Raw genomic sequence first — 24,757 nt, forward strand, 5'->3', positions numbered from 1 at the left:
ATGTTTTTTTATATTTTTTTCATGGTTCCAGTTTTCTATCATTTCATGTACAAAATAATGTATTTGAAGTTGTTTTTTTTCCAAAGGCTTTTAGAGGGTTTCTTATACTTAGCTGTTCCAGTAAGTTTCCTGTTTTAGATTTTCTTGTCTGGGGAGGAAATAAATAATAAAAGAGTCTGTCACATTCCCCTCTCCTCGGATCCTTCCTGTCACCACCAAAAAAAAAAAAGAAAGAAAGAAAAATTCAGGCTCCTTGTCTTTGCTTTCAAGGTCATGTGTAATCTTGTCCTCACCTACATCTCCACTCCCATTTTCTCCTAATCCTTCTAATCCACCAAAGGATAAAATTCATCCATGGTACTGAAGAGCCAGTGCCAGGCCCTTTGCACCATTCAAGCCAGAACTGTGAGCAAAGAAGCCATGCAGGGGTGCCTCAGTGACCTCTGAAAACTGTTGAAACTGTTTTTGCACAAGCCCCTTGGAGGGCAGCAATGGGTCTGAGCTCTGGGACCTGGCACTACCACACAATACAAGTAGCATGGAGGGGCTGGAGCTGCAACTCCAGCCTATAGGCTGAAGCAGTGGCCATATGGCTCACTATGCAAACATGCTCCTAAATGGCTCTCTTGGGATTTTGGATGTCTAACCATGATGGCATAATCAAGGGACACATCACGTTTTTTCTCTCAGTTCATTAACTGGTTAACAGACATGTACAATAAATACAGCACAGTTCAACTAACCATTGGTTTTTTTAATAGATATGATATTTGCCCGAAAATCATTAGCAAATGTTTGCAATAAACATGCTATATCTCACCTCAGAAAGGTGTTCACTGATTTCATGAAATGTTACTCCTTTTTTATTGAGTTCATGAGTCCAAAGGGCTTGCCAGTGTTGCAAGTCAGAAAGATGTGTGAAGATAAATTCACAAATTTCCTAAACCACTGTCATTTTCCTGAGCCTAATGTGAACGTAACAAATTTGAGAAACTGATAAGTATCTATTTCATTGACTTGTATAAAATTGAGACAAATGGTTCAGAAAATCAATAACACTTTACTGGATTCATGAAACCAGCAATCTTTTCATTGATTTCATGCAACAATTAATTTGATCTATCGATTGTATCACTTACATTATGAATCAACTAACCCTTCCCTGTCCGAGAATGATATTATGCAAAGCACATATTTTAAAATAAACTTTACGTAAGTGATAAAATAAATATTGTAGTTGAACTTTTTTTGCTAAATATGCTGCCTGTACCATAACCCAGTTTGAGCAGCCAGACTCTGTGCTGTGGAGTTGCTCAAGGGATACGAGGGAAGAAGCCCTTGCCTGATCATGCCACAGCAGAAGAGCTACTCTGTGCCTCCAGAGTGGAGTAGCCCCTTTATCACTTTCACCTTCCCCTTCAGTGGATAATAATGGTTGGTGGAACTGCATAGTGACAGAACCACTGGCTCTGCCACAAAATACTCACTACACAGTGGCATGTAGGGAGAACCCTTGACTTGACTCCCCTATATTAACTCCCCAAATCCTGCATCCCTGTACAGCCAATCTGCAGCAGTTCTGCTACAAGAGGGCATCCTTAACCACAGAGGAGGAAGCAAGATTTCATCTGAGAGGTCTGAACTATATCTGCTCGTTTCACTGAGACTCAGAGCTGTATCTGAACTATTTTAATTTTACCCCTTGATTTATATGACGTTTCCAAGCTTCATTAACTGCCCCTCTCTCACCTACCTCATACTTTATGCATACTTTGAGCACTAGTGATCAGTAGAATCAATCTTCTGGCTAGTAACCAACTAGGAAATTTGTCAGGGGTTAATTGTGTTAATTTTAACTTTTTTTAAAAAATGCAAATTATAAAAACAAACAAACAAAATCCACAAACAAATTTACCACCTAGTATTACCATGGTATCTGAGCACTTTCCATAAAAACTGGGAGTCTGATTCTTCTCTGACTTACCAGTCTAAATCAGAAGTGTTCACAGTGAATTCATCGGCATTAGAATGAGACTTATAGAAATGTAGAGCTGGAAGAGACCTTGAGAAGCTATTAAGTCCTGCCCCCTGCGCTGTGGCAGGACCAAGTAAACCTAGAAAGTTACATCATCCTGAAACTGGTGTAAGGAAGAGTAAATCAAGCCCTTTGTTTTTTGTAAAAATCTATTCACAGAAAAGATTAATGACAGTAGGTTATTCTGGTACTGCATGGAACTGACTTTGTTACACTTTTTTTTTTTTTGCAGTCTTATTAGCTAAGGCTGAGAATAATCCACTCCAATGTCTTGACTGCAGATAACTTCAATAGCATGGTAGTAGTGTATCAGAATGCCTTTGTGCAAAATACTCTAATAACAAAGGCAGGCAGATCATTAATTTGCTTGTCTTTCATTTGCTAAATACTGGGATATTAATTCCTAAAGTCTTTTTGAGCAGTGGTTCTCAAAGCCGGTCCGCCGCTTGTTCAGGGAAAGCCCCTGGCGGGCCAGACGGGTTTGTTTACCTGTCGCGTCTGCAGGTTCAGCTGATCGCGGCTCCCACTGGCCGCGGTTCGCCACTCGTTCCAGGCCAATGGGGCCTGGGAGAAATGGCGCGGGCCAAGGGACGTGCTGGCCGCCCTTCCCGCAGCCCCCATTGGCCTGGAGCAGCAAACTGCGGCCACTGGGAGCCACAATCGGCCGAACCTGCGAACACGGCAAGTAAACAAACCAGTCCAGCCTGCCAGGGGCTTTCCCTGAACAAGCGGTGGACCGGCTTTGAGAACCACTGTTTTAGAGCATACATAACTAACAGGCTTTCAGGGCTGACCTCGCACCAGGAGTGACATACTCATTGCCCCAATTCACTGTTGTCATAATCTGTATCTAAAACATGTCACGTGTGATCGGTTTGCATATGACACCTTATACTGTCACTAACGTTATTACATGATATATGTACAGGTGGTATATAAAGAATTCTAGATGTGTGCTGGAAATATGTTCTTAAAATGTGTTAGGCTGGGTTATGAACTGCTTGCCAATCCCAGACAAAGAAATGTTGTTTTGCTGCTTGACTGTGTCTCTAATGTAAATTGAGTAAGCTGAGTCCAGAAACAATAGATGTACATTTACACAGAAGGTAAACAAAGCCAACAAACTAGCAAATGGGGGAGATGTCCACTTAATGATCATGACGGGGGATGGGGGCTGGATCCGCAGGAAGCCTTCCTGGCTCTTGAAATAGAGACAATGGACTTTGGGAAATATAAGCAGAAACAAAGTCATTTTGGCATCCATCGTCTGAGGGACACAAGAGGCCATAGCTCTTAAAATCTGAAAAAGGTGGATCTCTCTGGGAATTGACTGTAGGTGAGAAACCTGCTTAGACAAAGATTGTAACTTGCTGAAGTTAAGTTTTAGTCACTAAATATGTGTTTTATTTGTAACCTTTCATGTCTTTCACTCTAACTTGAAATCACTTAAACCTATGTTCTGTATTAATAAAACAAGAATTAATTGATTACAAAACCATCTCAGTGCTGTTTTATTTAAGTGAAGTGTGGTTCCACAGCTAATCTAACAGGCTGATGAGTGCTCTGTCTCTTTGAAGGAAGTGAACTGACCTTCTGTGAGTGTCCAGTGAGAGGGACAGACATTGCAGAAAGATGTCTCTGGAGAACTTGGGAATTGAGGTTCACTGATTGTTACTTGCAAGGCAAAGTTTGGACCGGTAGAGTCCTGAAGAGTTTGCTGGTAAGGCACAGAAGCTGGTGTGTAGGGGAGCTGACACATGGCTTAGCAGCAGCAAAGCTCATTCTTGCTGAGGCAAAGCAGGAACACAATGGCTCACAATTCTGGGTGACCTGACCAGGATGGCACAGCTGTGTCTTCTCAAACACTATTAATAGCCTTAAAGTGAATCTGACATGCAGCAAACAATAGTGCTTAGTGCACATTTGATAACTACAGAGATGCATTAACCAGGTAAAAAGAACAGGAGTACTTGTGGCACCTTAAAGACTAACAAATTTATTTGAGCATAAGCTTTAATTATTAACTTATTATTTAATTATTAAATTAACCAGGTAGTTTTCCCTATTTTGTTTTGGATCATGCTGGTACATCAGTTGATGTACTCAGCACTGACTAAGAATAGTATAAGTTAACTTTTTAACTAGGTTTTAAGTTATATATTATCAAAGAAATATTATAGATTTGACATTAGATATAATACAAATAAATGTCTTATGCTCCACTTTGATAACTTGAGGAAACAACTCTTGATAAAACATCTCATGTGTGACCATATGTTACACAGGAAATGACAGGCAAAGTAAAAAAGAGGAAAATGGCATAATTTGGATATTCATAATTTATTCTCACAACTAACTTTTAAAAAAAGAAGTCAAGGGAATTCCTGCTATTGAATTCAGTGGCAGAAGACAACCATTTCTTTTCATGAGTAGTTCACTCTGTGTGACATAAAATATTATTTGATTTGAAGAGTTTGACCTAAAAGTGTATTTCTGAAAGCTTGTAAGTGGCTCTTAGAACTCTCATGTCAGTCGAATAGAATGCTATTGCAGGATAAGGAAATTATTATAATATAAATGGATCCTTTCATCCAATCAAAATGCAAGATAAAAATCAGATGACTTTTTGATTCCTGTCTTTGTGTCCACTGTTCAGATAATGCCATGCCAATTATTTAACTGAGTAGTCTCAAAGCCTGCAAGTTCCAAACACAAAAGAAAAATTCTCCTTCTTGTTTCAACAATGATCAGATTGTCTTGTAAATCAAGGAGGTGACAGTATTTGTTGCTCAAAGTCTGATTATACACTGAAAAGGAACTTTAGAAAAAACACATATTGGTTCCATATTTGTATCTCACCAGCTGCCATAACAAATTCACTTAGTATACAAGGAACAGAAGGTTGTCCGTGCAACCTCCATTCTGTTCCCTTAATCCTGGTATTTCCTAATTGTAGAGGGGTGGTCACCTGCTCTGGCCTTAAAGGGCTTAAAACACCCCAGGAGAAGGCTGTGGCTGGGAGCAAGCAATTCCCAGGCTGACTGGGGGAAGCAGCCTCAGCTGTGACCACACCCCAATCAGGCTCAGCTGGCCCTTATAAGAGGGCAGTGGGCCAAGAGCAGAGAGTCTCCTCTAGCTGTGGTGGGAGATAGGCCTGGCTGCTGGGGAGCTTGAAAAAGTACCTGGTGTGGAACATGCTGGGGAGCTCTGGCCTGGAAACCCCCAGGCTGCAGGCCTAGTGGAAGGCCAAAAAGTGTACTGGAGTTGCAGGGGACAGCCTGTGGGTAGGCAGAGGCAGCAGGTCCAACCCCCCCCCCCCCCGCCTTGCCTGTGATGAGTGGCTTATATACTGCAGTCTGCCCCAGGGAATGGGGTCTAGTGGTGACTGGGCAATAGCCATATACTGAGGTGAGGTGGGGATAGTGGGTGAGGGTTCCCTGGGGAACGGAGATCCAGAAACCTGTGGGGGTACTGCCAGGGGAAGACACCCTGACCTGAAAGGGGCACTGGGGTCCAGGAGGGACTTGGGCCCAGTGGCAAGTGGGACACCAGCCTGCAGAGGGTGCTCTGGAGGCTAGAAGAGCTAATTCCCCTGAGAGACCAGCAGGAGGCGCCGCAGGGGTGAGTCTCACACCATGACACTAGTCTTTGAGCAAATAACTCTACAACCCTAAAATCATGTATTTTAGCATAGGTCCTTTTTATTTGTGAGTGAGAGAGAAACTTTTATCAGGGAATTAATGATCATCTGCTCACCCATCAGATTAGTAAAATGTGATTGCCTATCTGCAAATATGACTGCAACAATATCACCTTGCTCAATAATGTCTCTGGGTGTCATAGTTGCTCACTTTAGTGACAAATATGATTTCATTACTTATTGGCCAGTCAGAAGCTAATTTATCCATACAAGTACAGCATAGTCGCTATAAACTACATTTATGGTTTAAATGGTTTCTGATTGGTTGAAGCATTTACGTTATGTAATCCAATCAAAAAGCAATAAGTTAACATTTAGGAGGAGTGAGGAGGTAACACAGACTTTATGAGGAGCCTGGGGAATGATATTTGGACTGTGAGCCGGTGGAGACCGTGAATGTTGGCAGCAGGGTGTGATGTGTGGAATTGGAGGACAGGATGGAGGAGAGAGCCTGATGAGACGAGGATCTGCAAAGGCTTGGCAAAGAAATTGGGATGAAGAGCTTCAGCGGGCACTGACACTAGGTGAGAAGCCTGAGGAGGGGGTATTTGGACTAGGAGCCAGTGAAGAAAGGGAACATGGGTGGGGGAAGCAGGTAGAAGAAATAAAGGGGGACTGGAGTCAGGGGAGAGGAAGGGGCGACTAGAGGCCAGAGGAGAGAGACAGATTGGATGGAGAGCCAAGAGGGGGGCTGGAATTGGCTAGGCAAGGAGACTGGGGAAAAAGAGATGGTGGGGAGAAAAGGGGAACTGGGAATGATGGTACAAGGAGATTGGAATTGGGGTGAGGAACTGGACACCTGAGAAGTGGAGACTGGGACTGACAAAGTAAGGAGAATGGGACTGGGATGAGGAGCCACAGATAGGGAAGAGGCAGGACTGAGACAGTGCAGAAGGGGTCACACTCAGGATGAATGAGCAGATGAGCCTTCCATAGTCTGGAATGGAACCCCAGATTCCTGAGTCTCATCATTCCTTTGCCGTCAGCAAATATCTGTGAAACCTACTGGCAAAATGTCTCAGCCCTCTCTAGTGCTGGTCTACAGAGAGGATTACAACCTACTACTGCTATCAATTACTCCATTAATGCTGTTAGCAGCAGATTATGTGGTTAAATTCCAATCCTGATGACCCATATGGATGTCCATATGATGCACATGATGGAATTTCTGTTTCAGATTTTTAAAAAAAACTAAAAATGATACGCACAAACCTACATTAAAGGAATATTATTAAGGTTGCAAAGTCAAGCACTCTGAAGTTAGGAAATGCTAGAAGTAAGGTTGTCTTTACAACCTAAATTTGCCCCCTTGTGTATGCTCATTATGACACAGTTTTTGATTACATGATCACATAGTGGTCTTCCCACAGGACCTATGCCTCATTCATTGCATAGGATGGACCCGCTATGGGGATGAATCAGGGTTGTGTAGTGAAGGAAACTTATCTGTAGGACCCTTGCCTTATTTGTTGCAGAAGTTGGAAGGTGTACAGTGAATGATGTAGGGGATTTCTGAAAAAGTGAGGATGGTCTCTGACTAAGGTAAGTGAGTGAAGAACTGCTATGTATCCCTGCCTGTGCCACAGAGTTCCTATGTGATGCTAATGTAGTCACTTAAACCAAACTTTTAACAGATGGTTACAAATTGCATTGCTCATTTTCTAGATGTCTGACATGAGGCCTTGGGGTCTGATTTGCAGAAGCCCTGAGCACCCACAGCAGCAACTGAAATCACTGGGTGTTATGCTTTGAACATATCAAGTGCTATATAATGTTTATTACTCTGAAAAATAAGGTCCTAGGCATCTTAAATTTGGCACCCAAAATCATAGACTTTTGACCTTAATCTCTCAGGGGAAAAAATATTCCCTAATCTCACAAGAGTCTTGTGAAAATAAATTCATTAATATCTGTGAAGCTCTTTGACACCATAACAATAAGCACTATTAAAAAGCCTGTGGGGAAATTGATAATTCTATCTTCAGAGCAAGGTTTGAAGTAGGCAGTAAACAAGACCTGGAGCCACACATTGAACAATCAAGAAAAAATGATCTATTGAACAGTTGCTCACTCATTGAGCACCATCCATTCTATGCCCCTGAATGAGGTAGGGGTCATAGGCGATAGGAAAAAAATAGCGTGAGATCATGTAGTTAGACTGTGTCCTAATTCACGCACACAAAGGGGCCGACTTGGGGTTGCACAGGCAATATTAATTCTGGCATTTCCTAACTACTGAGTGCTTGACTTTTCAGCCTTAATGAAGTTTTTAACCTAGTTTTTGCATGTGTAAGTTGAACTTTGCATCATACCCATAAAACCAACAGCAAAGAGTAATAAAACTGTAGTTAAACCATAAAACCAACTAGCAGTACTATTCTGGCTAATAATAATCTGGCTGTAATAGTATTACATAAAATGAGGCTGAAAGCCACATTACTTTACTGACCTGGATAGTGAAGTTACCACCTTAAAACTCATGTCTTGGTTTGTATTGTTGCTAGAATATGGAACTATATAAGAAAGGAAAATAGATCCATGAATTTAATGGACATGATATAAATATACATAAGTTAGCAGAATTATTTATTAGCAGAAAATTAAGATGCTCCAATACTTGGCATGATATCTTTACAATGTCATTTAATAAGCTGATATCTGGGCTTTATAAAGTAGGTAATGAATCAAACAACAATGTTCTTTGGAAAATTGTTCTTTAGCAGTGCACAAACAGCATTGAAATATCAAGTCAATATATATCAGCATTATAATAGAAACTAGGTCACTGAAATGGGACATCCGGCTCTGCTTTACTGGAAAGTTTAGGTACACAATTTCATACTGAAAGTGGATCCCAGGATATTTAACAACTGTAGGTGTCTTTCCATTTTCAGTTAACTGAGATCATGAAAGCACAACTGCAGCCTAAAGCCTTCCCTTCTGCCTCACCATTAGAAAAAGACACAATCAAAAGCAACATTGCAAAAACACAGCAAAAGGAGAGTAGAATGTAAGAATGGCCAAACTAGGTCAGACCAGAGTTCCATCTAGACTAGTATTCAACAATGGCTAGTGCCAGATGCTTCAAAGGGAATGAACAGAACCGGGCAATTATCAAGTGATCCATCTCCTGTGATCCAGTCCCAGCTTCTGGCAGTCAGAGATTATGGGACACCCAGAACATGGGTTTGCATTACTAACTGTCTTGGCTAATAGCCACTGATGGACCTATCTTTCTTTATGAACTTGTCTAATTCTTTTTTAAACTCAGTTATACTTTTTGGCCTTCACAGCATCCCCTGGCCATGAGTTCCAGAGGTTGACTGTGCATTGTTTGAAGAAGTACTTCCTTATGTTTGTTTTTAAACCTGATGCCTGTTAATTTCATTGGGTGACCCCTGGTTCTTGTGTTATGTGAAAGGGTAAATACTTTCTCCACACCATTCATGATTTTACAGACCCCTCTCATATCTCCCCTTTGTTCACCATAGAAAAGAGATGACTGTCTGTCTTTTTAATTGACATGTTCCTGAAAACACCTCTTACATTACCACACCAATCCACTATGAAACCTGCTCTGCCACCAGATTTTTGCACTTTTAAATTTTAACAGTGAATGTGATTTTTATTCAAACAAACAAAAGGGAAAGATGACTAATTAATAGACTTCACAGAAGAAACAGTGAAAATGATTATAGACAAGTGGAATAAAATGCACCAAGTAATACTTATATTCTCTAATCTCTTTACTGGGTGTTATTTGTAATAGTGCATTAAAAAGATTATGCTGATTGTGTCCCTTTAAAAATTTAAGAGATACAGGAGAAGTAATTATAAAATCAATATGTGGTAGCTGGCCATACAGTTAGCACAGGTATTTTCTATTCTAAATATGGGAGGAAACTGGTCATCTCAGCTACTGTGTGGTAAATGTCAAATGTTGACTGTGTCAGAATCAGGTCTATTGTTCATTACATATTGGTCAGTCATGATCACAGCTTTTAACAGCTACCTGCTTGTTTTGTGTGTCCTACTTTTATTATTTTGGCAACTTAATGCCCTCAGTCCTGATTTTTCTAAATGGTGTTTGTTAGTTTCCCAGGAAGATGAAAGATAAATGCTGTGTTATGCCTAAAAATAAATTTTGGTGTCCTTTAAGTATCAACATATTGTTCCCAAAATTCCAGCAGTCATGTATTGAGGGTTAGAGATTTGATTTATCAAATGATGTTAGACATACAATAGTGAGGACTAATGTTAAGATTTTTGTCATCTGGGTGGTAATGGCTACTGATGTAAAATCTGAAAGCTTTGGCTCAGCATTGCTAAAGCATGAAAGAACATTTTAAAGACATGAAAATAATAAATGACTCTATTTTGAGAACACTAAAGAATGTGAAATGCTCAAATTAAATTGGTGACCTGGAAAACAAGCTCAGATTAAAAGGTGGCATGCTGCTAAGAATTCCTGAAGGTGCAGAGAGAGGGGGAGAATATATTTTTCTGCAAGGAATCTTTAAAAGGTTGAAGATGACATAAGAGGAGCAGATCCTACACGTAGCAGCAGATTGTATGTCACCGCATCTGCATAGAATTTTGCAGTGATCAATAACTGGCATGTTAACCTGAGCATCAGAACTGCATAAATTATTGAATGCTCATGAAAAATGTTTGGCTTTTATAGATGGAAGCAAATACAAAAAGTATGGGTGAACGTCTAATCGCAGTATTTAGAGAAGGGGAGTGAGTGTCAGCACTTGTATGTGCTATTCCTGACTCTGCACCTGACCCTTGTATAGCTTTTTGCATGTCACTTAACATCTCTAGGCCAAGGATGTTACATCTGATATGTTCATATAAATCTGTGTAAATTGGTGCATTTTACATGCTGGTGTCAGAAGGGAGGGGTTTCAGCAGGAAAAGTAACAGGTGTAAGAACATATACAATAAAGAACCTCCTAGGGCTTTCTTCTATCCACCTACTGCAACCTCCTCTTCCCACTCCCATGTAAATTACTCCAACTTGTACACACTTAGACCAACTTACTGACATGTAGCACTATGTATATCACTCCTGAATTTGACCCTCATTTCTGGGTCCCCATCTTCAGACACATACAGAGGTCCCAATTTTCAGAGGCTGGTTGCTCAGAACTTGCTTTAAAGAGGATTAATCTTCAGTATTTCAAGTTGGGCATCCTAAAATTGAGCTATACAAAGTCACTAGTCACTTCTGACAATCTTGGTGAAGAGGTATCTCTGATAGTGCTTGGTAGAAAAGAAAGGTGACAACCAAATAACTGCAGAGAACATCTCATCATAAGATGTTATGTGCTGTTCTGATTTCAATACAGAGCAATGATTATGTTTTGGTTATTGCAAATCTGCACTGCTGGAAGAAGCAACATCTTCCACTCATTGACATTCACTTCCCCAGAGAATACTATTTAGCACAACAGGCCTGGGAGTTTTTTTAAGTTAAGAAAGATATCTGAGAATATTAGGACCTTTTATTTGCAAAAGAGTATTTGTGTCTATATGGATAGATAAGTGTGCCCCTCAAAGCATCAGGTCAATATTTTCATTAATGACTTGGATAATAGAGCAGAGAGTATACTTATACAAGTTGTAGATGACACCAAGCTGGGAGGAGTTGCAAGTGACTTGGAGGATAGGGTTAGAATTTCAAAACGTTCTTGACAAATTGGAGAACTGATCTAAATTCAACAAGATGAAATTCAATAGACATATGCATAGTACTTCACTTAAGAAGGAAAAAAACCCAAATGCACAACTACACAGGGGGGGGAGACTGTTTAGGGGATAACATTGCTGACAAGGAGCTGAGGGTTATAGAGGATCACAAACTGAATGAGTCAACAATGTCATGCAGTTGTGGAAAAGACTAATATCGGTCTGGGGTGTATTATGTAAGACATGGAAAATATTTGTTCTGCTCTACTCAGCACCAGTTAGGCTTCAGCTGGAGTACAGTTTCCAGTTCTGGATGCCATACTTCAAGAAAGAAGATAAATTGGAGAGATTCCAGGGAACAGCAACAAAACAATAAAAAGGTTTAGAAAACCTGATCTATGAGAAGTTTACAATAATTGGGCATGTTTAGACTTGAGATAAGAAGGCTTAGGGGGACCTGATAAGTCTTCAGATATGTTAAGGGCTCTTATAAAGAGCTGTGTGATCAATTGTTCTCCACATCCACTGAAGGTAGGACAAGAAGTATTGGGCTTAATCTGTGGCAAGGGAGATTTAGGTTAGATATTAGGAAAAACTTTCTACCTATAAGGCTAGTGTCAAGGTTCCTTCCCCACTCTGAACTCTAGGGTACAGATGTGAGGACCTGCATGAAAACCCCCTAAGCTTTTTTTTTTAACCAGCTTAGGTTAAAACTTCCCCAGGCTACAAACTATTTTACCTTTTGCCCTTGGACTTTATTGCTGCCACCACCAAGCACCTAATAAATATATAACGGGAAGAGCCCACTTGGAAATGTCGTATTCTCTTCTCCCCCCCCCCCCCCCAAAATCCTCCCAAACCCTACACCCCCTTTCCTGGGGAGGGCTTGATAAAAATCCTGAACAATTTGCATAGGTGAACACAGACCCAAACCCTTGGATGTTAAGAACAATGAAAAAGCAATCAGGTTCTTACAAGAATTTTAATTGAAGAAAAAGTAAAAGAATCACCTCTGCAAAATCAGGATGGTAAATACCTTACAGCGTAATCAGATTCAAAACATAGGCAAAACTCTAGGCAAAACCTTAAGTTACAAAAAGACACACAAACCGGAATATACATTCCATTCAGCATAGCTTATTTTATCAGCCATTTAAACAAAACAGAATCTAACACATATCTAGCTAGATGACTTACTAGGTTCTAAGACTCCATTCCTTTTCTGTTCCCAGCAAAAGCATCACACAGACAGAGAACCTCTGTTTCTCCCCCCCTGCTTTGAAAGTATCTTGTACCTCATTGGTCATTGTGGTCAGGTGCTAGCGAGGTTATCCTAGCTTCTTAACCCTTTACAGGTGAAAGGGTTTTTCCTCTGGCCAGGAGGGATTTTAAAGGTGTTTACCCTTCCCTTTATATTTATGACAGCTAGTTAGGCTCTGGAATAGTCTTCCAAGGGTAGCTGTGGAACCCCTGTCACTGGCAGTTTTTAAGAACAGGCTGGACAAGCACCTGTCAGGAATGGTCTAGATTTACTTGGTCCTGCCTCAGTGCAGGGGATTGAATTTGATAACTTCTCAAAGACCCTTCCAGCCCTACATTTCTATGATTGTGTTGGACTAGCTTCTCATTCTAAGCCGCCCTCCATGTGTCTCCATTCATACACCACCTTCCACATGAATGATGTGCACTAGCAATCAAGACAATTCCAAGAAACAGCCTTGCTCTATGACTGTTCTCACACACACAGAAGTTTTACCCCAGGAGAAGCTGCCAAAAGGAACGGACTGGAATCATGTGATCCTGGTCAGTTTCATTCCACCTCACATCTGGCAGTAAAGTTTATTTCTTGGCTGCTGCTGGTAGTTTGACCCAGAATAAGAAGAGACAGACACAGGAAATAAACAGGAACAAAAGAAAGAGTTAAAGTAGTAATGATGGTACACTGTACTTCTGTAGTGCTTTTCTTTTAGGGATCTCAATGCACTTTAAAGGCATTGCCAAAGTGAGAAAGCAAGGAATAAGAGTGGGGGAGAGACAGGAAAAAATATAGGACAAGAGAGGGACGCATAATACAGAAACCTTCATTGTTCTGATCAGTGGACAAGTTAAAAAAACAAACCCACACAACTATGCAAAAAACATTGTATGTCACATGCATGTGACTGTGCTTCCCAAATGGATCGTAAATTGCATCATGTATAACCAGTATTGGTAGGAACCAGTTGGTGCTCAACCTGCCCATCAAAGGGTATGCTTCTGTTTGTTACAGAGATGCAGAAATTGACAAGGTGTCTGTGATTACCAGAGCCTGCTTGGCAGCCTTCGTAGAGCAGCATCCCCCACTGATAGCTAGGATAGCACAGCAGCTTGGGAATTGTTCTGCTCATGTCTCTTGTGTGGCTGCCACCAAATCAGGAATGGACAATACAGGGGGACCTGTTCGAGAGTAGCATCCAGGAGTTACTGTAATACTAATTAATAATAGTGGTCAAATGCTATGCTGATGGATGCAGAACAAATACCCAGAGAGACAGAAGCAGATGTGCCATACAGAATTAACTGCAGTGAGAACATTAATGTCCATCCATGTGGTGACATTCCACTAGTTAGTTCTCTACTCTTTTTTCCATTTAGTCTCAAGAAGTTTTTCCAGAACCCTATTTTATTCTTGACAGACTGCCTATTCCTATTCGCTCTGTGCTGCCTATTATTCACTTGGACTGCTACCTCTTTCTGGGACCTCCCCTGTCTGCTGATGTGTTCTTTACTTTCATACTGGCTTATATTATTCCCTACGTAGGTTAAAGCAGCTAGAGCAGTGGTGCGCAACCTGCGGCCCACAAACTGCACATGGCCAATCAGGGTAATCCGCTGGCGGGCCACGAGACAGTTTGTTTATATTGACAGGCTGCAGGCATGGCCACCCACAGCTCCCAGTGGCCGTGGCCCGCCTGCAGATTACCCTGATTGGCCACAAGTTGCCCACCACTCAGCTAGAAGCTATTTTACTTCACACATGTTCTGTGCCTTTGTCAAATGCATACTTTTAGGTAATTATCTAGTGCAGGTGTTTTTCCTCTAGCCAGCCCACACTGTCTATTACAATGGTTCATATCTACTGAGTTCTGTATACAAGGACAGCCTATCATCCTTTGTGCCCAGATGCAGCATCACAGTGCATGGAGGTTGGTGAACTTTAGTCTGTGGCCACTTTGCACAGTTTGCCCCATCTCCTGTGCCTTGTGCACGATGAAATAAATGGTATAATCAGGAACAAAGGTGGACATAGCAGAGATAATAGTGTTAATCTTAATATTGGTATCTCAAATTATTTTCCAGTCACAGAATCAGATGCATCATTTTAGCCTAGAAATAAGATACCAAAATACATTTTTATAATTGTATATTGTACTCTGAAATGAATAATTCTGAGACAGTCCTTGTTGTTGCCTTTTACCTCAACCTCCTCCATCACTGCCACACAGTGCTGACAGAAGGGAAGGGGGAACAGTTGTACCAGGGCCCCAAGCTCACAGGATCCCCCAAATGTTGTAGCATCTGTGTAAATAAAGTGAAACGAGAGGGGATGGGGCCACAGCAAACATGATGTACTACAGCCCAAACGTTCTCTCATGGGGCCTGCCACCACATCCAGCCTGGTCACTTTACACAGCATAACTGTGGCCAGACACCTACCGCCAGTGCAGACACATCCCCAGACCCACCAGCAGAGACTCCAGACAGAACTCTAAAGTGGACTGGACTAATTTGGGAAAAATCCCTCTTATTTCAGAATAGAAGTGTCCACAAAGGCCGTTATTCATGAATAGCTATTTCAGAACAACGCCATGGGAAGACTAGCTTTTAGGCTACGTCTATGCTACGGACCCTATGCCAGCCCAGTTATGTCAGCACAGCCTGGTAGGGTAGAGGCAGCCTACGCTGCCAGAAGGGGGTTTTCTGTTGGCGTAGGAAGGCCACCACCCTGAGCACCATTCAGTCTGGCAAGAACCGCACGCATCCGTTGAGCCAGCTGCGTCCACACCAGGGGGTTGGGGGCATAGCTCAGTGAAATGGGGTGTGAGTAAGCTGCTAATACAAGGAGATATAATGTTGAAGTGCAGCCCAAGCCTCAGCGTGGCTGGCTCCCTGCTTGAAGAGGTTTAGGACAGCCTGGCTCTGTGCAGCCCCAGAGACCTCCAGGGCCTGTCAGGGGTGGGGCCAGGCGGCTGCTTCCCCTGCATCCTGGGGACAGAGAGGCCCGTTGGACGCAGCAGGCCCCACCCCACTGTAGCCCAGCAGGGGGAGTCAGGGAGCAGCAACAACAAACCGCCCCCGGGGTCGCAAGAGAGCCTCGCTCTGATTGGCGAGAGCGACCGTCTGCCGCGATGAGAGACGCGTTGGGATTGGCCGGCTTTTGCCGGTCGGCGGCGGAGGCGGGGAGGCGGAGCGGATATATGGGGGGGGCGCCAGCGCCGGCAGCCGGTCGGAGCGCGGCGGCAGGAGCGCAGGGCGGAGGCGACACCGGAGGCAGGCGGGCGAGCGAGCGCGCACGAGTGGCCGCGGGACTGGGAGGGGACACGCCGCGGCGGCGGCGCGCCGGGCAGGGTGTGTGGCTGGGTCGGCGACGGCAGCGGCTCCGGCTCCGGTGTCCGAGGCGGGGGCCGCGCTGGCGGTGGATGTCTGCCCCAGCCATGCTGTGCTATGTGACCAGGCCGGACGCGGTGGTGATGGAGGTGGAGGTGGAGCCCAAAGCCAACGGCGAGGACTGCCTCAACCAGGTGAGGCGCCGCCCCGGGGGCTCCCAGCCGCGCGGCTCCCCAACGGCCCAACGCCGCCGTTGCGGAGATCGCGACCGACCCCCTCCCCCCCACTCCCCGCGGCTCCTCCCGTCACGCGGCGGCGGCAGCCCCTCGCGCGCGCACCTTAGCTAACGCGCCCTCCGCGGGCCGGTTGCTGCGCGGGAGCGGGGGGGTGTCTGCACGGGAAGGGGTCGGGGGCCAGGAGGAGCGGCTGGTGCTTCTGTCGCTTCCCTGAGGCGAGTCTCCCCAGGCCTCCTCCATGTTGGCCGCAGAGGCTGCTGCGCTCTCGGGTGCTCGGTCTGCCCCCGGGTGGGGACCCCGCGGGGCGGGGTGGGGAGAGGCCTCAGCGTCTCTCCTCCCATCCCCTCCCCTTGCGGCGAGTTCGCCCTTCCCAGGCTTAGGGGGCGGGGAGCGGGGAGGGACCCCCCCCAGCGCCTGGAGACACCCCGAGGCAGGACCCCGGCTTGTGCTCGGGGGTTCTCTCGCGTGGCACCGCAAACATTCACCTAAACATTAGACACGTGGCCGGGAGGGGGGCTACCCTGCTGCCTCTGATCTGTCCGTCCTCCCTGCCTCCGTTGAACCGTGCTGCCTGCTCAGTTGACTCCACGGTGGCCAAAATAGTCAGACCTGGGTCGCTCCGCCTGTGTTAGGCACCTAAACAAGTAGCCTGGTTTTCAGAAGTGCCCTTGGCTTCCTTGGGCGTTGCTGATGCTCAGAAGAAGGGTTGTGCTGGGTCGGACCAACGGTCCATCTAGCCCAGTACCCTAGTCTGCAGGCAGTGACCAGCGCCAGGTGCTGCGGATGGCATGAACAGGGCAGTTATCCAGTGAGCCCGTCACTGTGGGTTCCCTGTTCTCCAGCTCAAGCATCTGGCAGTCAGAGGCTAGGGACACCTAGGCTCTGAGCATGGGATCGGTTCCCTGACCGTCTTAGCTAATAGCCATTGATAGAGCTATCCTTGGTGAACTTAACTAATTCTTTGTTGAACCCTGTTGGCTCTCACAATATCCCCGGCAAGGACTTTCACAGGTTGACTGCCTTGTGTGGAGAAATACGTTATTTTGTTTGTTTTTAAACCTGCTGCCTATTAATTTATTTGGGTAACCTGGTTCTTCGGTGTGTGTGCGGGGGTAAATAACACTTACTTATTTACTTTCTCTTCATCATTCATTATTCTATAGATCTCTGTCATACTTCTCCTTAGTCATCTAATTTCCACACTCCGCATCATGGAGAATCAGGTCACTCACTCTTGCTTAGATGCCCAGGTTTGAGGGGGGAAATAGCGATAACTCTTGTGATATGTGTTGTGGACCAACAGAGGTGCCTCCTGTTTTTATTGCCATTTCATATTTATATACATATATATTTGTAGGTTGCCATCTGGACAGCTTCTTTAATGCTTTGCTTAGTTTTGATGACTACTTATGCTATGAGCAGGGGATTGGACTAGATGAGCTCCTGAGGTCTCTTCCAACCCTAATATTCTATGATTCTTCTGAAAAGTGATTCAGTAAGATAAATTTATTATTTGAGTGTTGAGATTTTGTAACGTGTGAGAGCAGTTTTTAAAAAGCTAAACTTCTGTGTTTGGGTAATGGGTTTGGTATTACCTATGTTGTAGAGACACTTGTACAAAACTTCAATTTTTGTTATAGGTATGCAGAAGGTTGGGGATTATAGAAGTTGATTACTTTGGACTGCAGTTCACGGGCAGCAAAGGAGAGAGTTTATGGCTGAATTTGAGAAATAGGATCTCCCAGCAGATGGATGGACTAGCTCCTTACCGATTTAAACTGCGTGTCAAGTTTTTTGTAGAACCACATCTTATTTTGCAAGAACAGACAAGGTAAGATGAATCCAATCTTGAGTGAACTTCATTTCACATTTTCATGTTCTGTAATTTAATACTGTAAAGTAGCTGTACGTTGTCTATATCAATCATTTAGTACCTCTTATATTCAACTTACTTGCTTTTGAGCTGTATATATAGCTTGCTGTGAAAACCTAACATGACTTTAAATGTATTGTTCTCTGTCTTTTTTGGAGCTTGAAGAGGAAGGGTAACTTATTCATAATATGTAGCTAAGTATGAGAGCTAAGAACAGCATAGTTAATTCCATACATATTTATTGCTACAAGTGAAAGAGAAATACAGGAGGTAGCATGTGATATTTATACTGAGTTTGCATGCCCGATAGTAACCTCTCTTCCAGCATGTTACTGCAGGTCATTCTGAACTGCTTGTGTAGGAAGTGGCTTCTCACACAATGCTTAAACTTGCTAAACTTCTTAGTCTAGTGTCATATTACAATAATTTTCAAACAGCTGTAGGTCCTCTCTCAAGCTACAAAAGGAACAGCTGTTTTATTTCTCCTGTAGAAGACATACACCTCTACCCCGTTATAATGCGGTCCTCATGAAACTAAAAATCTCAGTGTTATAGGTGAGACAGTGTTATATCGAACTTGCTTTGGCCCCCCTGTTCCTTGTTTCCTGACCGCCCCCTCCAGAGACTCCCCTAATCACCCCCAGGACCCCACTCCCTACTTAACCCCCCTGCTCCGACCCCTATCCACACACCCCGCACCCTGACAGGCACTCACCAGCAGCGGCGGGAACCGGAGCAATGCGGCCCCAGCCCGCTCCACTCTGCCACCTCCCAGCCGTGGTGCTCCACTTCCGCCGCTGGTGATTGTGGGGAGGTTGGGGAAAGGATGCCCCCCCATACTCACTGGTGGTGGAAAGCAGAGCGATTCAGCCCCAGCCCGCTCCACTTTCCTTGTCCCAGCTGTGTCACTGTGGGGTGGGGTGGTGTGTTGGGGAAAGGTCCCGCACTCACCTGCAGCGGGAAGTGGAGTGCCGTGGCTGGGAGCGGGCTGGGGCTGGGCTGCTCTGCTGCCGGTGAGTGCGGGGGGGAATCCTTTCCTGCAAGCCCCCTCCCCCAAGCAACATGGCTGGGGCTGGGGTGAGGGAAGTGGGGTGGGTTGCTTCCGGCTCCCCACTAATCACCCGGGCCACTCTGGGACTGCGGGGCCCCCAAAAGTGCCCCCCCACAGCTCCTGCCTCCCAGACCCTGGGGGTGGGAGGGAGCCCCTGACCACCCCTGAGACCCTCTGCCCCTTATCCAATGCCCCGGCCCGGCATCCTTAACATGCTGCTCAGAGCAGCGTGTCAGAGCTTTACGGCGTTGTATGTGCACCCGTGTTATATCGGGTCGTGTTATATCAGGTAGAGGTGTACTAACAAAGCACAATAACTAAATTGACGATGCATTACATTTCAGAAAAATGCATCGTTACCAATCTTTTGAGTTCCAAACTCCAGCAAAAATAGTAATGAAGCCTTATTGATTTTAATTTACACGAGAAAATGTCTCACATCTTCATTTGGAGGGGTCAATAACTTTCTTCCTTTTGAACTAGCAACATAAAGCATTTGTATATTTAATTTCTGTCAGCCATTAGGTTCTAGTGTTAGATGGGGGCCATAAACTGATGAACTCTACTGTCTGAAAACAAATAGCACAAAATATGATGATCCACTATCTTAATGTGAAATTCAAGTTTATTATGAACATGCATATACCAGGATTGTCGGGTATTTCACTCTTCATTTTACCAGAAATTTTCAGCTAATTCATTTGTGCGGTGTGGCTGATGGTCTGATCTGAATGCTTATTACTCAGGAAGATTACATATTAGATGTGTCCTTTTTCCCCTCTTTATGATGTATGAAGATCTGAATTTTTTTAATTTGTTTTATAATATAAATTCAAATCCTTTCTATCTTGGAAATTCTTGGTCATCCAGAGATTTAGTGAAACTGCCTTGACAACTTCATGCAAGTACAGCAGTTGAGAGGGGAAGGAGTTTGAGTGGTACTTTTTACATATTGAATTCCAATGAACATTTGAGAGCGAGAGAATCCTTTTATAAAGATAGAATACTCCTGAGTATTCAGTTAAGGTGTCAGAGCTCACGGTCTAAAGCCCGAGAACTTCCAAAAGTCCTGTATAACAAGGGAAGAACTGGCTTGACATTCTTGATATTTCTCTGGTTGAAAAAGTCAGAGAAAATGAAAAGACTTCCCTTATAATAAAAAAGGACAAACTTAGTTTTAACTGAGGGCTTGTCTATACTCCAAACGTTATAGTGCCCCAGCTACAGCGCTGCAGCTGTGTGCCTATACAGTACTGTAGACACTTGCTACAGTGATGGAAGGGATTTTTCTGTTTTATTGTTAATTCATCCCCACGAGAGGTGGTGGCTAGGTTAACAGAAGACTTCTTGCATTGAAGTCATAGCATCTATACTAGAACTTAGGTTGTCTTAACTGCATCTCTCAGGGTAGCTAAGTCAGCCTAAATTTTAGGTTTAGACCAGGCTTGAGACCACCTAACTTTGTTGTGTAAATTACACAAACATAAACCTTTTTGCACTCACATTGATGTAAGTAGGTCTTTTAGGTTGCACCTGTGTTAGATAATTAAACTATTAACTGAACTGGTGGGGTTACAATGGTGCAAGTTGCAACTGGAGAGGCCTCACTAAGCAATCCTCTTTTGGATATACACAGCACTCTGGAACTGCATAATGTCTGTTTTTCTTGTGGTCACATTTCTGGTTTAATTCATTTGGTTCCAGTATTTCTGTCCTATAGAAAGTACTACATGTGGTCCCTGAAGGCCAGGAGCTACAGCCTGGTACACATTCTCTCACACTCACTGCAGATGCCATGGCATTCTCAGGCCTGTGTAAGGGGAAGACATTGAGGAGGGAGAGCAGGCCAGAAGCTTGTCTGAGCTGTCACTGAATAATGAGCAGGTGCACTGGCATGTTTGGAGGGTCATTTGTACCACTACAGCTGCAACACCTTGTATTCTTCATTGACATTGCAACCATGCAGATAACACAGGGATGGATGACGTGAAAGTCAGCTTTATTCAAAGCAGTTGTGCAAATGCCTGTGCATTGTTGATGAAAATTTTGTATGTAAAAATATGTTGGCTGTCAAGTGGTCTTGAACGGTGGTTAACATGACAATTTCTTCAGTGTAGATAAGGCCAGGAGGTCTAGCTTGTACCACATTAAATATTGCCTCTGAAGTTAGCTTATGTTTTTCACACCTTGACACCATGACGTATGCAGATCACAGCCCTGGATTTTCCTTAAATTAACTAAATACCACACTTGTTTTTAAATTACAAAAGCATGTTAGCTGTAAATTACTAGATACTACAATACTGAAGAGCTGGAGTGACAGTTGTCAAACACTGTTTTTTTGCCCCTTTTTGAATGGTTTTAAAGTTAGAACACAAATAGGCAATTTTACCATTTCATTAGAAAGAACTCTGTATGCTAACACTTATTATTCAACTCAGAGGCCTGGTCTATGCACAGAAGTTAGATTGACCTTGCTACATTGCTCAGGTCCATGAAAAATTTGATGCTCTGAGCACCATAGTTAGGTCAGCCTAACCCCTGGTGTAGATTTAGTAAGGTTGACAGAAGAAGAAGTCTTCCATTGACCTAGCTATCGCTTCTCAGACAGGTGGATTAAGTACATCAAGAAAAGCCTTTCATCGATGTAGGAAGTGCCTCCACTGTGGCTTTACAGCTGTAGCGTAGTCATGGCCTGAGTGTTCAGTTTACAATGTTGTCTACAATTCTTATGTCAGTTACGTATTCAAAACAACTTCTTTCAAATAGATGTCAGAAAGCTGTTTTGACTTAATAGTACCCTCTCTTTCTTGCCTACATGGAAAATAGTGGAAAATAAAAGTTTAAACTCTTAAATATTTTCTATGGTCTTTATTTTTCTTTGCATTGCTAGGCTTTCCAGGGCATAGCAGATTAATTTGTGTAACCTTTATGGCCATGAAACAGCTGCCATTAGTTAAGTAAATGGAGGTGTGCATGAAGTATCTTATGCCTACTAAATTTTTCTTCCTTTTAAAGAGTGGGGAAACAGTTGCTTTTATCGGTGCTCTAATCTGGGTTTCAGTTTATTGGCTGGCTGCTGGTTTTTTTAAAATCTAAATCCTTTATTGTGGTGAACTCCGGCTGCAAAGTTCACAAATTTAGACTGGTTTCCATTGAAATAAAAGGTAAAATGGTCAATGCAGGCATAGATCTATTGAAATAATATGCTGTGGCAGCTCAAATTTCCCAAGCAAGCTTTCTCAGACATGTAGAAAAGAGCAGGCCTATTTCAAGGACATATGTTGTATACTTTTCCAGTCTTTGAGGTTTCTGTTATTCTTTGAGTAGGAAATAAATTCCTTTGAGAGAGAATATACTTTTTCATTTTATCTGAAACATTACCAGTTTATGTTCTAACACAGTTTAAAAGACATTTCCATCTTTCATGGTTTTCAAAATATTTTTTTGCATTTGTAAATAGACGTTTTAATAGATGGTCCAGGCTTGGTTAAAGTAGTTTGTTCATTAGAATAACCTATACTGTCAAGTGATCACTGTAGCAGGGTTCTTGCTCCATTGAATTCGAAGGAATTGGGGTTTAAGAGGTGGTGTTTGCTGTATCAAAGAACTTGCTATAAAACAATTTTCTAACAGAAGGCAAATGGGATTTTAGAGTTGGGAAGCAAATAGGTTTGAAGTTGTGATCCAAGATGATTGGCAGACTTCAGAAGCAGTTTTAGCTTATACTTTCAGATGAGTTTGTTAAACTTTAAAACCTCAGAAGTGACTAGGAGTGGCTCTTCTGTACTTGTTTTAGCAATGAGGCTTCAGAGGAGGATGTATGGCTCCCTATGGTAAAGTGATGGTAATGTAACTTTAGGTCATTGACTGCGAGTAACCCCTGACTAATAGCTACTAGGCATGTCTAACAAATCACTGACTGTTGCATTGGAACGCAGCCCAGGATCTGAAGACATTCAATTCCTGATTGGCTTAGAACTCTTGTCTCGAGGCAGAAAGTTCTGCTTTTGTGGTTAAAAGATTTCTTTGTGAAACAAGTAGCAAAGAAGTCTTGGAACTTGTCACCTTTTTATAACAATAAGCAATGTTTGCCAAACTGTATGAAGGGACAAATTGCAGTTAATAGTAGTACTTTTGAAATGTACTGCTTTATTATTTTGTATGTTAAGATAAAGTCTCAGCTTGAGCCCATATGTACAAAATGTGCATTGTTTATGAAGTATAGCATTGAAATTAATTTTAAAGTAAAGATTATTCTAAGTAAAATAAAACAAGCTTCATTTTTATTTTTTAACTCTTTATTTAGGAATGTTTAAACAAGCTTACGAATCCTTGCTTGGTAAATAGCAGAAACCAAACTATCATTACAACAGTTAGCTTTTGTACAAAAAGACATTATACAGGAATTTAATCATCAAATCTTTCTATTAAACAGGGTGTTACCATGTTACAGAGTAAGCATTATCACAACACCTGTATTGTTTCTAGTGATTTTAATAAATTAAATGAAATCTCTATATACACCTATTTAAGTAAGACAAGGCATGTCTATCAAATGTTAATATTTTTTTAAAAAGGGATGGGTGTATTTTGTCGAAGTATCAGTCTGCCTTCTGTTTGTTCGGTTAATATGGTGTTTTCCATAACCACAACCTCCCATATTTTTTTGAACTATTCCTCTGTGGTTGTCAGTTTTTCTTTTTCCAGTATGAGGCGATCAGTAGTGGAGCGGCTATTAGCAGATGAGACCAATTCTTCTTTCCTTTTGTGTGACCATTTCAACTAGAAAAGGAGTACTTGTGGCACCTTAGAGACTAACAATTTGTGATATTTGGTTATGGATTGCATCGCAATACTCTAATGACTGGACGTGACCGTTGGATAATCATAAAATCTCCTCTTTCACCATAATTTCTCCAGCATTTATTTCCTTTTTATATTTTTAACCTAACTGATGTGAGATACCCTTTGAACAGTATCTTAAAGAAATTTTATTTTATTGTATTAGACTGAGGTTGATAGGTTGATGGTTTTCCAAATCAAGCCTCATACCTCTGGGGTAATTTGTCTGTCCACATCTTTTTTCCAGTATGTGATATATGGACACTTTATTTTGTTAAGAAAGCTTTCTGCAAAGATTGATGCCAATTAGTTATATTTTGTTTCCTAATTGACCAGAGGCCATCACTTCTATTAAAGTTAGCTTTCTATTTAAAACAGGTTTTCTAGAAAGCTGAGAAACATAATGCCTGACTAAAACAAGCTTTATTAAAGTTATTTCAGTAACCTGACACTGAGACAAAGTATATAACTTACTTGTGTGACTGGGTTGAAAATCAGATACTCATATATAGCTCTTGGCACCTTTTTGTCACTGACATATTACACTGAAAAGTCTAATGAACTAGCATTTAAAATAGCTCTGTTTTACTTGCTTTGAAAATAGTTTTGCTCAAAAATATGGCATTGCCATATTCCATTGAGGACTGTTTTGTTTACGTGTGTATTTTTGAAATACACATATAGTGACTCAGTAAGAAAAATGCAAAATAAGCATTCTGGTTTAAAGACTAGTACA

General features: G+C 42.6%; 1 protein-coding gene and 1 long non-coding RNA gene across 4 annotated transcripts in view; one reads left to right on the forward strand and one right to left on the reverse strand.

Annotated features, from left to right (window-relative positions):
* Positions 1-16,644, reverse strand: LOC140906974 (uncharacterized). Its single transcript, XR_012157325.1, has 3 exons — positions 16,355-16,644; positions 8,185-8,248; positions 1-206 (listed from the first exon to the last, which is right to left on the reverse strand). It is a non-coding gene; the product is annotated as an uncharacterized lncRNA (long non-coding RNA).
* The window catches only part of MYLIP (myosin regulatory light chain interacting protein), a 20,989-nt gene continuing 12,126 nt past the window's right edge, over positions 15,895-24,757 (forward strand). Inside the window, exons 1-3 of one of the 3 annotated variants that reach the window (XM_073331961.1) lie at positions 16,124-16,210; positions 17,610-17,747; positions 17,893-18,083. In XM_073331961.1, the coding sequence (XP_073188062.1) occupies positions 17,724-17,747; positions 17,893-18,083 (215 nt within the window). In that variant the 5' untranslated portion in view covers positions 16,124-16,210; positions 17,610-17,723. Of the gene's footprint in view, positions 16,211-16,280; positions 17,748-17,892; positions 18,084-24,757 lie in introns of those variants that run through there. The other 2 variants (XM_073331960.1, XM_073331963.1) reach the window with 2 other exon arrangements.

The sequence above is a fragment of the Lepidochelys kempii genome, chromosome 2, assembly GCF_965140265.1.
Source record: "Lepidochelys kempii isolate rLepKem1 chromosome 2, rLepKem1.hap2, whole genome shotgun sequence".
Lineage (NCBI taxonomy): Eukaryota > Metazoa > Chordata > Testudines > Cheloniidae > Lepidochelys > Lepidochelys kempii.